A 12621-nucleotide genomic window follows, 5' to 3' on the forward strand; every position below is an offset into this window, starting at 1 on the left:
TGGTCGACTGCCAGTCGGGTTTGAGTCTGGGTTTTAGTTTTTGACCCGTTTTGTTTTGTGTTGATATATAACCCTAAACCTGATTAATTAGGGTTAATTAAGGAGGACTTTGAGTAGCTTTTGAGAGAGAATTGTGCATCCTTTGAGGGAGAATTTGTGAGAGATTTTGAGAGCTTTGTTTGAGGGTTTTTTGTGAGATTGTAAACCCTATTTGTATTCTCTGTATCTCTAACAGTAAAAACTGCCCCTCCTTGCCCCGTGGACATAAGCAGCTTACCGAACCACGTAAAATTTATTTGTCTTGCTATGGTGATTAGGTTTTACTTATTGGTCGTGATTTATCTAGTTCTTATTCGGGCCTTTCATGTGTTTCGAGTTCCGCTGCGCACAACAAGAACTCCGTTTTTTCTTTTTGTTTTTGTAATTGCCCAGAAAAAACATATAAAAATGATAATATATATAAAAATATATAAAATAAACATGAAAAAAAGAGAGAGAAGCTTACCAGCTTGAGTTGTCCTATTTATAGCCCTTGGAGAGTTGTTAGCTTCTTTTTATTGGAAGCTTGAGATGGTTCAGAGGAGGTGTTCATCCTCCGTTAATCCCTGAGAACCTAGCCTATGAAATCCCTAGCAGCTCAGGTTCAATAATTTCCTCGAGATCTCACAACTCCCCTTTTTATCTAGGCCGAGCAATTAGGACACGGAGGGATAAAACAAGAAGAAAGAAAAGAAAAAAAATAAACACAGAGAACATCCTCTCATACTCCATAAAACTCTATAAATCAGTAGAAAGCTTGTAAAGGGAGAAAAGAAAATCACAACAACGAATTAGGATTCCAAAGTATAATCTCCTTTCAAATTTTATAGTAAATCTTAGTAAATCGAATCAAAATAGAATGAATGAGGAAGTTAACTTGTTATGAATATGAAATAAAAAAAATCTAAGGTTTGCAAAGGATTTTTTGTGTGTTAAGGATGCATGAAACAAACTGAAAAAAAAGAAAAAGAAAATAAACTAACCTAGATTTGGTGGGTTTTTTGCTGCCGGGCCTATCTTGGTCGTTGGCGGTTCCTCGTCGCCATCCTATCACCATGGCAAGAGAGCTAGAGAGAGAGAGAGAGATACGAGCGAGAGAAAGGGAGAGATGCCTCTGATGCCCAATCGAAAAAAAAAACGAAAAAAAGAGAGCAGAGGAAGAGAAAAGAGGAACGGAAAAAAAGAAGAAAGGAAAAAAAGAAACAAAGAAAGGAGGAGGAGGAAGATGATCAGTTGAATTAATTTAAAGGGAGGAAATTTTATAAAAAACCCCTTAGTTATTTTTAGCTTTGTTAATGAACCCTCTTAGGTGGAGGATAATTCATTCTAAGTCCCTAAAAGCCACAAATATTGTAAATAAATACTAACAGAAAAATCTAGGATCATATATGAACAGAACAATTACATATAGACCCCTATCAATTACTCTATTTGCAAATAAGTCCAATTTGAAGAGTAAAAGATAACTATGTGCTTGATTAATTCCCTATAACCCTCTGTCTTATCATAAATTATTAGAAAGTCCAGAAGCTAGTATATGAGAGTTATAAAATTTTGATAAATTGCTAAAGTTAACAATAAGCTCATATGTACTGTAGAATTTAATTATTATTGATTATATCTGAATTTATTAAGCTCTAGATTATGAATTGATTTACCTATAATGTATGTTTATCTTGAGTTAATAATTAGTCTTATATCTTATATTATAGGATCTGGTTGATATCAAGGGGACATATATTTTGGGATAATCTTGTCTACTAGAGGTGAGTTCATTTCTCACTAGTATTTTATAATATAAAATTATATGAGTATTATATTTGATTTATCTTGTGATCAATAAATAAATAATATGTCATTTTAATATATATAATGATTTGACCTATTTCTGTTGTGGTCTATCCTATAATACGATGTTAGCTTCATACAATATATGAAAAACAAATTTGATTTTTATGCAAAATATGAAAAAAGAATTTGGCTCTAGTGAAAATTTCAAATAATTGTGTGCATTGTTTTATCTGAAAGTTTTGATGAAGTATTTGGAACATATTTCAACAGTTTAACGGATTAAAAGATTTTTTGTGACTTAGTATCTGATAAAAGAAAAAAGTAAAAAATCTATAAACTATTTTAACTTAAATGAGGAGCTTTACCTTTATTTAAAAATATCTAAAAATTCTGATATGCAAAGTATTACTCATTTGACTTGTTTGATCTTGATGTTTTCAAACCCTCAAATAGTCCACTATTGATTGTTTCTGCCTACCATATGGTGAATGCACCGTTATTTCACCCCTCTGTATTGGCTCCTCTATATTGGCCCTTCTGAAATTTGTTCTAGCCCCTCTGTATTTGGTTAGTAACCTATGGCAGTGTTAGGTGCATTCGATTCCCGAGAATTATCTGTTATGTGATACGTTTTATGCATTCCCTTACTACTGAGCTAAAATTCGTAGCCTTAGTGTGACCTATAAGGTGACTTTTATATTCATGAATAACTCATCGAGAATTAAGATTTTGATAATTGATTGTGAAATTGAGAAAACAATAATTCTCTGGTTTTGTACAAATTAGTAGTTCTTTCCTTCTTAATGTTTACCTTGATTCAAAAAGGGTTTGATTCCAAGAAACTTTACAGTATATTTAGTTGCACATAAGAAAGAAAATATAATTGTTACATTCTTTCTTGAAGATGATAATATTATGATATTTGGATCGTATTTTGCTATCTTTAAATTTCTTATGCAAAACTTATAATTCGTTATTTCTGAAAATTATGCTTATTACTATTTTGTTAGTTATCTAGGAACTCTAGTGGGAAATGTTCTCACTGAGTGCTAGCTCACCCCGTTGTTTTAAAAAAAATTTCAGATCCGGCGTACCTTCATACTAGCCGAACTTTTGGTTAGGGCTTTTGGCTAAGAAGCGTTATATGGAGAGCCTCTTCTTTTTTATGTTACCTTCAGCATAATTTATTTTGTTTTGTAAAAATGCTTATAACGGTGAGCTTGTGGGCTGTAAGTACCAACTATATACATATATATAGTTGCTCTGATTTTTATCATTAGTAAGTTTATGAATATTTTGAGATAAACTATATGATATGAAGTGTCAGGCTTAACCCGTGCATAAGACTTGTCTCGTGCACGGGTTGCTGCTGTCGTGCACCCCGCATTTACAAATTTCTGCTGCAGTTTTAGGGCGTGACAGTAAAGTGGTATCAGAGCCTAGGTTTCGACGGTGGAAGCCGTGTAGGGCATGTTAGCATAGTGTATATGCGCTAGATGAGTGTTATCGTATGGATCAACTATGTGATATATATGCATGTGTATATATATGTATATACATGTATGCATATAAATATTTTATAGTAAAGCCTTTTAGGTTTGTTAAGGAGTACTTAGATGTTTATTTTATTTCACTTTGTCCTTTTTCTTCAGTAAGCTGATGGATGGTTCCCCTTTTTGTAGGATAGCAAAAAACAATTCATCTTCCAGTTAATCATCTACACCGTCCAGCTCTATGATTTTTGTAGATAGCTCCTGGGAACCCAGCTTAAGAGACTGGGGATATACTTCTGATGAAACTGACCCAAGCTTGATAGTGGCTAACCATATGACCCCAAACTCAGTGCAGATCGAGTCAATAGAAGTTATTATAATAGATTCATCAGAGTCTGAGCTTAATCATGCTGAGAACGAGGATCTAGTGGTAGAAGTTGTTCCAGTTGAGTCATCACCTACAGAAATCATTATGATTTCATCCGACCCCTCTGACATTGAGTCCCTTATAGCCCAGATTCCTAGTGATGTCCAAGGACTTGCCCCCTCTTAGGGTGAGTCGAGTACCCTAGGCATTGGTCCAGACCTCGACCTTGAAGGATGGTGGACTAGTGGCATAGATCCAGATCCAATGTCCGATTCTGTTGATAGCCAAGACTAAGAGGAGACCGAACCAACTGAGGAGAAGTCTAGTTCCAGCAGCTCCTGTTCCTCAGTGAAATAGAACATAACTGTTAGGACAATTTTGTAATATCAGTATATGGGTTTTCGTAGTCACTCTATTGGTATATGTAGGACATTTTGGTAGAAAATATGTATGTATGTAAAACCCATATACTCAGATATATGCATGGACAAAAAAAATTAAATATTAATAATATACTTTTGGTTTGTAAATATTGATTTGTGTTATTATGTTGAGTAATGATTGAGTTCCTAATTACTTAAATTACATATATGTGACTGACTTAGAAATTATTTCTTATACAATAGTTGACATAAACATTTTATTATAGGAAGATATGGCTTCAGGTAATGAGCAAACCCCTCCTAATGGAGATAAGGATCTAAATTAGACAATAGGTAAAATGATGAGATCTAGAATTATGCGTGCATCCATATTAGGAAACTCAATAGACAAAAATGCATTGATGGATATGCTGCAAGCGGTGACATCTGTAGTCACCATACAACAAGATCAAATTGATCGTAATCGGACGAATGGTCAAAACGAGAAGCACTCAAAATTACAAAGTGGCATGGGAGAATTTAAGAAACTATTTTCACCTAGTTTTGAGGGAATGACTGATCCTATGATTGCTGAGCATTGGATCACAGAAATGGAGAAGGTCTTCACTTGCATGAGATGTCCTGAAGAAGAAAAGTTGATTATGCAGTATACATGTTAAAAGACCGTGCTTATAGGTGGTGGCAAATGCAGGCAAGTACGTTAGGTGAGAATGCATACAAGATATCATGGGAAGAATTTAAAAAGATTTTTTTATGTAAAATACTTTCCCTCAACTATTCGCAAGCCAAAAGAACAAGAGTTTCGGAAATTGGAGCAAGGTGATAAGACAGTAGCTGAATATGAAGAGGAGTTCACTTATCTATCAAAATTTGCCATTCACTTGTTGGGTAATGAGGAAGATAGAGCTCATCGCTTCGAGGAAGGGCTTCGACCGGACATTCGGAAGGCGGTTAGTGTATTTGAACTCCCTACATATGGAGAAGTATTAAAAAAGGCCTTGTTAATTAAGAAAAATAAAATTGATACAAAACCAAAGAATGAGGCGAGCAGCTCCTATCTAAGGAAGCGGTTCTGGCAAGATAATCGTGGTGGAAGAAATAAAAATTAGAGAAACAAAAAGCAGAATTTTGGACGCAGAGAGGAGCAATTTCCTAACCAGAAAACTTTGAGATGTGATGTTTGTCATAAACTTGGGCATGAAGCAAAAAACTATTGTAGAAATACTGGAGCTTGTTTGAGATGTGGTCAGAAAGATCACAAAATAGCAGATTGTCCCCTACAGCAACCATCTCGGAATACCTTCCACACTAGCCAGTCTAGTGGTGGGAACCGTTATCCTCAAGCCAAAGCCCGAGTTTATTCTTTGACTGAGAAGGAAGCAGAAGCAAACAGGGATGTGGTGACAGGTATGCTAACTTTTGCGTCGGTTCATGCTCTAGTACTATTTGATTCCGGTGCATCGTATTCCTTAATGACTGCACAGTTTGTTAAGAGAAATAAATTACCTTGTGATGCCCTACAACAAGAATTGCTTGTTAGTATATCTGGAGGTAGCATATTAATATCAAATAAGGGTTATAGGGGTAAAATTTATATTCTGGACAAGGAACTCCCCGTAGAATTAATGATGCTATAAATGCATGATTTTGATGTCACATTAGGGATAGATTGGTTATCCTTAAATCATGCTTTTATTTTATGTCGAGAAAAAAAGTAGTATTTAAATTTCCTGGCCAAACCGAATTTTGTTTTGAGGGATGTAAATCTCTAAAACCCTTAAAGACCATATCAGCCCTTGAAGCATATCGAGCGCTGAAAAGTGGATGTATGGGTTATTTGGTATCAGTTGAAATGATTGATGATGGAAAATCAAGCTTAGAAGAGATATCAATTGTCTGAGAATTTCTAGAGGTATTTCCAGAAGAACTTCCACCTAGATAGAGAAATTGAATTTTTAATTGACCTAGTACCTAGTACGAGTCCCATTTCTAAGGCTCCTTATTGAATGACACCTGCTGAATTGAGAGAACTCAAGGTACAACTATAAAAACTTTTAGGTAAAGGCTTCATTCGGCCTAGTGTGTCACCCTGGGGTGCACCAGTGTTATTTGTGAAGAAGAAAGATGGAAGTATGAGATTGTGTATTGACTTTCGTGAGTTGAATAAAGTAACCATTCGAAACAAGTATCCATTACCAAGAATTGACGATCTATTTGATCAACTGCAAGGAGCTCAAGTATTTTCCAAAATTGATCTTCATTCTGGTTACTATCAATTAAAAATCAAGCCAGAAAATGTGCCAAAAACTATATTTCGAACCCGTTATGGTCATTATGAATTCTTAGTTTTACCATTTGGGCTCACTAATGCACCTGCAGCATTTATGGATCTTATGAATAGGGTATTTAAACCTTTCTTGGATCAGTTTGTTGTGGTATTTATTGATGATATTCTGATATACTCAAGAAGCAAGGAAGAGCATGAAGAACACTTGAGACAGGTGTTGCACACTTTAAAAAGAGAACAACTATATGTGAAACTTAAGAAATGTGAATTCTGGTTGGAGGAAGTAGCATTTCTTGGGCATATAATCTCTAAGGAAGGGATTTCTGTAAACCCTGAAAATGTAAAAGCTATTGTTCAATGGGACAAACCAACTAATGTGACCGAGATCCGTAGTTTTCTTGTAATGGCTGGCTACTATAGAAAATTTTTGGAAGGATTCTCTCATATTTCTTCACCCCTAACTCGTCTTACTCATAAAGGAGTTAAATTTAGTTGGTCAGATGAATGTGAGAAAAACTTTCAAGAGCTAAAAAGGCAATTAGTGTCTGCTCCAATACTTGTATTACCCACAGGAGACACGGGCTTTGCTATCTATAGTGATGCCTCTAGAAGAGGATTGTGATGTGTACTTATGCAAAATGAGAAAGTCATAGCATATGCTTCAAGGCAGTTAAAACCTTAACAAAACTATCATACTCACGATCTTGAGTTAGCGGCAGTAGTGTTTGCTCTCAAAATTTATAGACATTATTTATATGAAGTACATTGTGAAATATATACTGACCATGAGAGTTTGAAATATATATTTACCCAGACAAAAAAGATGGTTAGAGCTTCTGAAAGATTATGATATGACCATCAATTATCACCCCGACAAGGCAAATGTTGTTGCTGATGCCTTGAGCCGTAAGAATTCATGCAATTTAGCTTATCTAATTACTTCTCAAAGAAAAACATTAGAGGACTTGGATCGTACTGGAATTAAAATTAGAGTCCACCAAATTAGAGTCAAATTAGCAAATATGGTAATACAACATTCTTTGCTAGATGAAATTAAAGCAAACCAGCAGAATGATGCTCAACTGTTAAAGATAAAGAGAGATATGGAAGAAGGCACTCGAAGAGAATTTAATATACATAAAGATGGATCATTGAGATTTGGAACTAGAGTTTGTGTGCCTAATATACCAGAGATAAAGAAAAAGATTCTAAAAGAGGCACATCACTCCCTATATACTATGCATCCTGGATCGACAAAAATGTATAAAGACCTGAAGCAAATATATTGGTGGAATAATATGAAGAAAGAAATTGCCATCTATGTTACAGAATGTTTCACTTGCCAGCAAGTAAAGGCTGAACACCAAAGACCAGCTGGATTAGTCCATAACTTGGACATACCAATGTGAAAATAGGAAAAGATCACCATGAATTTTGTCACTAGCCTTCCGAAATCTTTGAGAAAGAATGATGCAATATTAGTGATTGTTGACTGATTGACAAAGTCAGCACACTTTTGACCTATCAATATAAATTTTTTATTAGAAAAGCTGACTAAAATGTACATTAATGAGATAGTGAGATTACATGGTGTACCAATATCAATAGTTTCTGACCGAGATCCTAGATTCACATCAGAATTTTACAAAAATGTGTATAAAGCCCTGCAAACTAAACTAAATTTCAGCTCAGCTTACCATCCACAGACAGATGGCCAATCAGAAAGGACAATTCAAACACCGGAAGATATGTTGAGATGTTGTGTACTGGAAATGAAAGGGTCGTGGGAAGATTATCTACCTTTGGCCGAGTTTACATACAATAACAGTTACCAAGCTAGCATTCAGATGACACCATATGAATTTCTTTATGGAAGAAAGTGTAGATCTCCTGTTCATTGGGATGAAGTTGGAGAGAGAGAAATTCTTGGACCAGAATTGATATAGCAAGCAATTGATAAAATTCAATTAGTTCGGGAGCGTCTTCGCACTGTACAAAGTCGTCAAAAGAGTTATGCTGATCAAAGAAGAAGAGAATTAGAATTTCAAGTAGGCGATCATGTTTTCTTAAAGATTTTGCCTACCCGAGGAGTGAAAAGGTTTAGAATCCAAGGGAAGTTAAGCTCGAGATTTATCGGTCGTTTTGAAATTCTGGAACGCGTTGGTCCAATGGCGTACAGATTAGCATTAGCATCATCCTTCTCTGGAGTACATGATGTATTTCTTATATCCATGCTTCGGAAGTTCATCCGAGATCCAAATGCGATCATTGAGTTGTCTCCAGTGAAGCTTAAGCCAGACTTGACCTATGAGGAAAGACCAGAACGTATTGTGGATTATAAGGAACAAGTGCTTAGGCGTCGAATAATCAAATATGTGAAAGTTCAGTGGAAAAATCACTCTGAAAGAGAAACTACTTGGGAGATGGAAGATTCTAAGCGAGAGAGATATCCAGAACTCTTTCAAGATATAGGTATGTTAAGTTTCAAGGATGAAACGTTTTATTAGGTGGGGAGAGTGTAATAGTCCAAAAAAAACATATAAAAATGATAATATATATAAAAATATATAAAAATAAATATATAAAAAAAGAGAGAGAAGTTTACCAGCTTGAGTTGTCCTGTTTACAACCCTTGGAGAGTTGTTGGCTTCTTTTATTCGAAGCTTGAGATGGTTCAGCGGAGGTGTTCATCCTCCGTTAATCCCTGAGAACCTAGCCTATGAAATCCCTAGCAACTCAAGTTCAATAATTTCCTCCAGATCTCACAACTCCCCTTCTTATCTAAGCCGAACAATTAGGAGACAAAGGGATAAAATAAGAAGAAAGAAAAGAAAAAAAAGAAACACAAAGAATATCCTCTCATACTCCATAAAACTCTATATATCAGTAAAAAGCTTGTGAAGAGAGAAAAGAAGATTACAACAACGAATCAGGATCCCAAGGTATAATCTCCTTTCAAATTTCATAGTAAATCTTAGTAAATCAAATCAAAATAGAATGAATGAGGAAGTTAACTTGTTATGAATATGAAATAAAAAAATTTAGGGTTTGAAAATGATTTTTTTCTGTGTTTAGGATGCATGAAACAAACTGAAAAAAAAGAAAAAGAAAATAAACTAACCTAGATTTGGCGGGTTTCTTGTCGCCGACCTCTCTTGGTCGTTGGCGGTTCCTTGTCGCCGTCCTACCACCATGGCGAGAGAGCTAGAGAGAGAGAGAGAGACGGGCGAGAGAAAGAGAGATGCCTCTGATGCCCAATCAAAAAAAAGATAAAACCAAAATAAAGAGAGAGCAGAGAAAGAGAAAAGAGGAACGAAAAAAAAGAAGAAAATAAAAAAAAAGAAACGAAGAAGGGAGGAGGAGGAAAATGATCAGTTGAATTAATATAAAGGGAGGAAATTTTATAAAAAAATCCTTAGTTATTTTTAGCTTTGTTAAGAAACCCTCTTGGGTGGAGGATAATTCATTCTAAGTCCCTAAAAGCCACAAAGATTGTAAATAAACACTAACAGAAAAATCTAGGATCATATATAAACAGAATAATTACATATAGACCCCTATCAATTACTCTATTTGCAAACAAGTCCAATTTGAAGAGTAAAAGATAACTATAGGCTTGATTAATTCCCTATAACCCCCTATCTTATCATAAATTATTAGAAAGTCCAGAAGCTAGTATATGAGAGTTATAAAATTTTGATAAATTGTTAAAGTTAACAATAAGCTCATATGTACTGTAGAATTTAATTATTATTGATTATATATGAATTTATTAGGCTCTAGATTATGAATTTATTTACCTATAATGTATCTTTGTCTTGAGTTAATAATTAGTCTTATATATTATATTATAGGATCTGGTTGATATCAAGGGGACTAATATTTTGGGATAATCGTGTCCACTAGAGGTGAGTTCATTTCTCACTAGTATTTTATGATATGAAATTACATGAGTATTATATTTTGTGATCAATAAATAAATAATATGTCATTTTCATATATAAAGAGTTGACCTATTTCTGTTGTGGTCTATCCTATAATACGATGTTAGCTTCATACAATATATGAAAAACAAATATGATTTTTATGCAAAATATGAAAAATGAATTTGGCTCTCGTGAAAATTTCAAATAATTGTGTGCATTGTTTTATCTGAAAGTTTTGATGAAGTATTTTGGAACATATTTCAACAGTTTAACGGATTCAAAGATTTTTTGTGACTTAGTATCTGATAAAAGAAAAAAGTAAAAATCTATAAACTGTTTTAACTTAAATGAGAAGCTTTACCTTGTCAACTTTATTTAAAAATATCTAAAAATTCTGATATGCAAAGTATTACTCATTTGACTTGTTTGATCTTGATGTTTTCAAACCCTCAAATAGTCCACTATTGATTGTTTCTGCCTACTCATTTGACTTGTTTGATCTTGATGTTTTCAAACCCTCAAATAGTCCACTATTGATTGTTTCTGCCTGCCATATGGTGAATGCACTTTTATTTCACCCCTCTGTATTGGCTCCTCTATATTGGCCCTTCTGAAATTTGTTATGGTCCCTTTGTATTTGGCCGGTAACCTATGACAGTGTTAGGTGCATTCGATTCCCGAAAATTATCTGTTATGTGATGTGTTTTACGCATTCCCTTACTACTGAGCTAAAATTCGTAGTCTTACTGTGACCTATGAGGTGACTTTTATATTCATGAACTAACTCATCGAGAATTAAAATTTTGATAATTGACTGTGAAATTAAAAAAACAATAATTCTCTGGTTTTGTACAAATTAGTAGTTCTTTTCCTTCTTAATATTTACCTTGATTCAAAAAGGGTTTGATTCCAAGAAACTTCACAGTATATTCAGTTGCACATAAGAAAGAAAATATAATTGTTATATTCTTTCTTGAAGACGACAATATTATGATATTTGGATCGTATTTTGCTATCTTTTGAATTTCTCATGCAAAACTTATAATTCGTTATTTCTGAGAATTATGCTTATTACTATTTTGTTAGTTTTTGAATTTCTCATGCAAAACTTATAATTCGTTATTTCTGAGAATTATGCTTATTACTATTTTGTTAGTTATCTAGGAACTCTAGTGGGAAATGTTCTCACTGAGCGCTAGCTCACCCCGTTGTTTTTAAAAAAATTTCAGATCCGGCGTAGTTTCATACTAGCCAAACTTTTGGTTAGGGCTTTTGGCTAAGAGACGTTATATGGAGAGCCTCTTCTTTTTGATGTTACATGTAACACAATTTGTTTTGTTTTGTAAAAATGCTTATAACGATGAGCTTGTGGGCTGTAAGTATCGATTATATACATATATATAGTTGCTCTGATTTCTATCATCAGCAGGTTTATGAACATTTTGAGATAAACTATGTGATATGAAGTGTCAGGCTTGACCCGTGTATAAGACTTGTCTCGTGCACGGGTCGTTGCTGTCGCGCACCCCGCATTTACAAATTTCCGCTGCAGTTTCGGGGCGTGACAGTTTTTGAAGGCTATAATCTTATGGCAATGCGGTTATGTCTTTGTTTGACATTGTGTCCTGTTCTTAGCTCGTAAATATTGTACAAGCATTGACAATATCGTTTGTACTTTCAGATAGCATATATATGCATTGAAGTACAGTTCGATTGAGTTATTGGTGTTTCAATGCTTTTTCCAGATATTTTTATCTTCATATCCAATATTGAACTAGAGACTACACATTTCAGACCCGTCAGTTATTGTAACCTCCGTCCCTAGAAATTCAATTCAGGAATTGCACTTACATTTTTCATTTCATGCTGTCATTTTGAGCTTCAGCAACAGATACAACGAAGCTGAACCCAGGAGTTAACGCAGCTCTCTGAAGAGTATCACCCGTCCATAAAATAGCAGTTAGAATTCCGGACAGTTACAAGCTATGGCAATACAAAGCTGTACTGAATTTAATTCGAGATTAAAGGACTCCCAATGTTTGGGTCAGTAAGTAATTGCTTTTATTTATCAAAACTCCATATGTACAAGGAGCAGTAAGAATTCAGCTTGTGTAAATTAGTTTCTCGGTAACATATTAAAGAACAGTCAATTTTAAAATTACATATTAGCAGGAATTTCCCCTTTTTTTAATCCCCTTCACATTCTTTTAAAACTTCACTTCCTGATCATAATTCATAATAAAACGCATGACACTTGATACGTATGAAACAAACTGTATTTCTACTTCAATGAACAGTATTGTGTAAGACTGAGTAAATTATCAATATTTTACTG

General features: G+C 34.3%; 1 protein-coding gene across 1 annotated transcript; it reads left to right on the forward strand.

Annotated features, from left to right (window-relative positions):
• LOC109821640 lies at positions 7212-7769 on the forward strand. The gene has a single exon (XM_020387814.1). It carries the CDS (start codon positions 7212-7214, stop codon positions 7767-7769), a length of 558 nt encoding a protein of 185 aa, XP_020243403.1.

This window comes from Asparagus officinalis, chromosome 8 (genome assembly GCF_001876935.1).
Source record: "Asparagus officinalis chromosome 8, Aspof.V1, whole genome shotgun sequence".
Lineage (NCBI taxonomy): Eukaryota > Viridiplantae > Streptophyta > Magnoliopsida > Asparagales > Asparagaceae > Asparagus > Asparagus officinalis.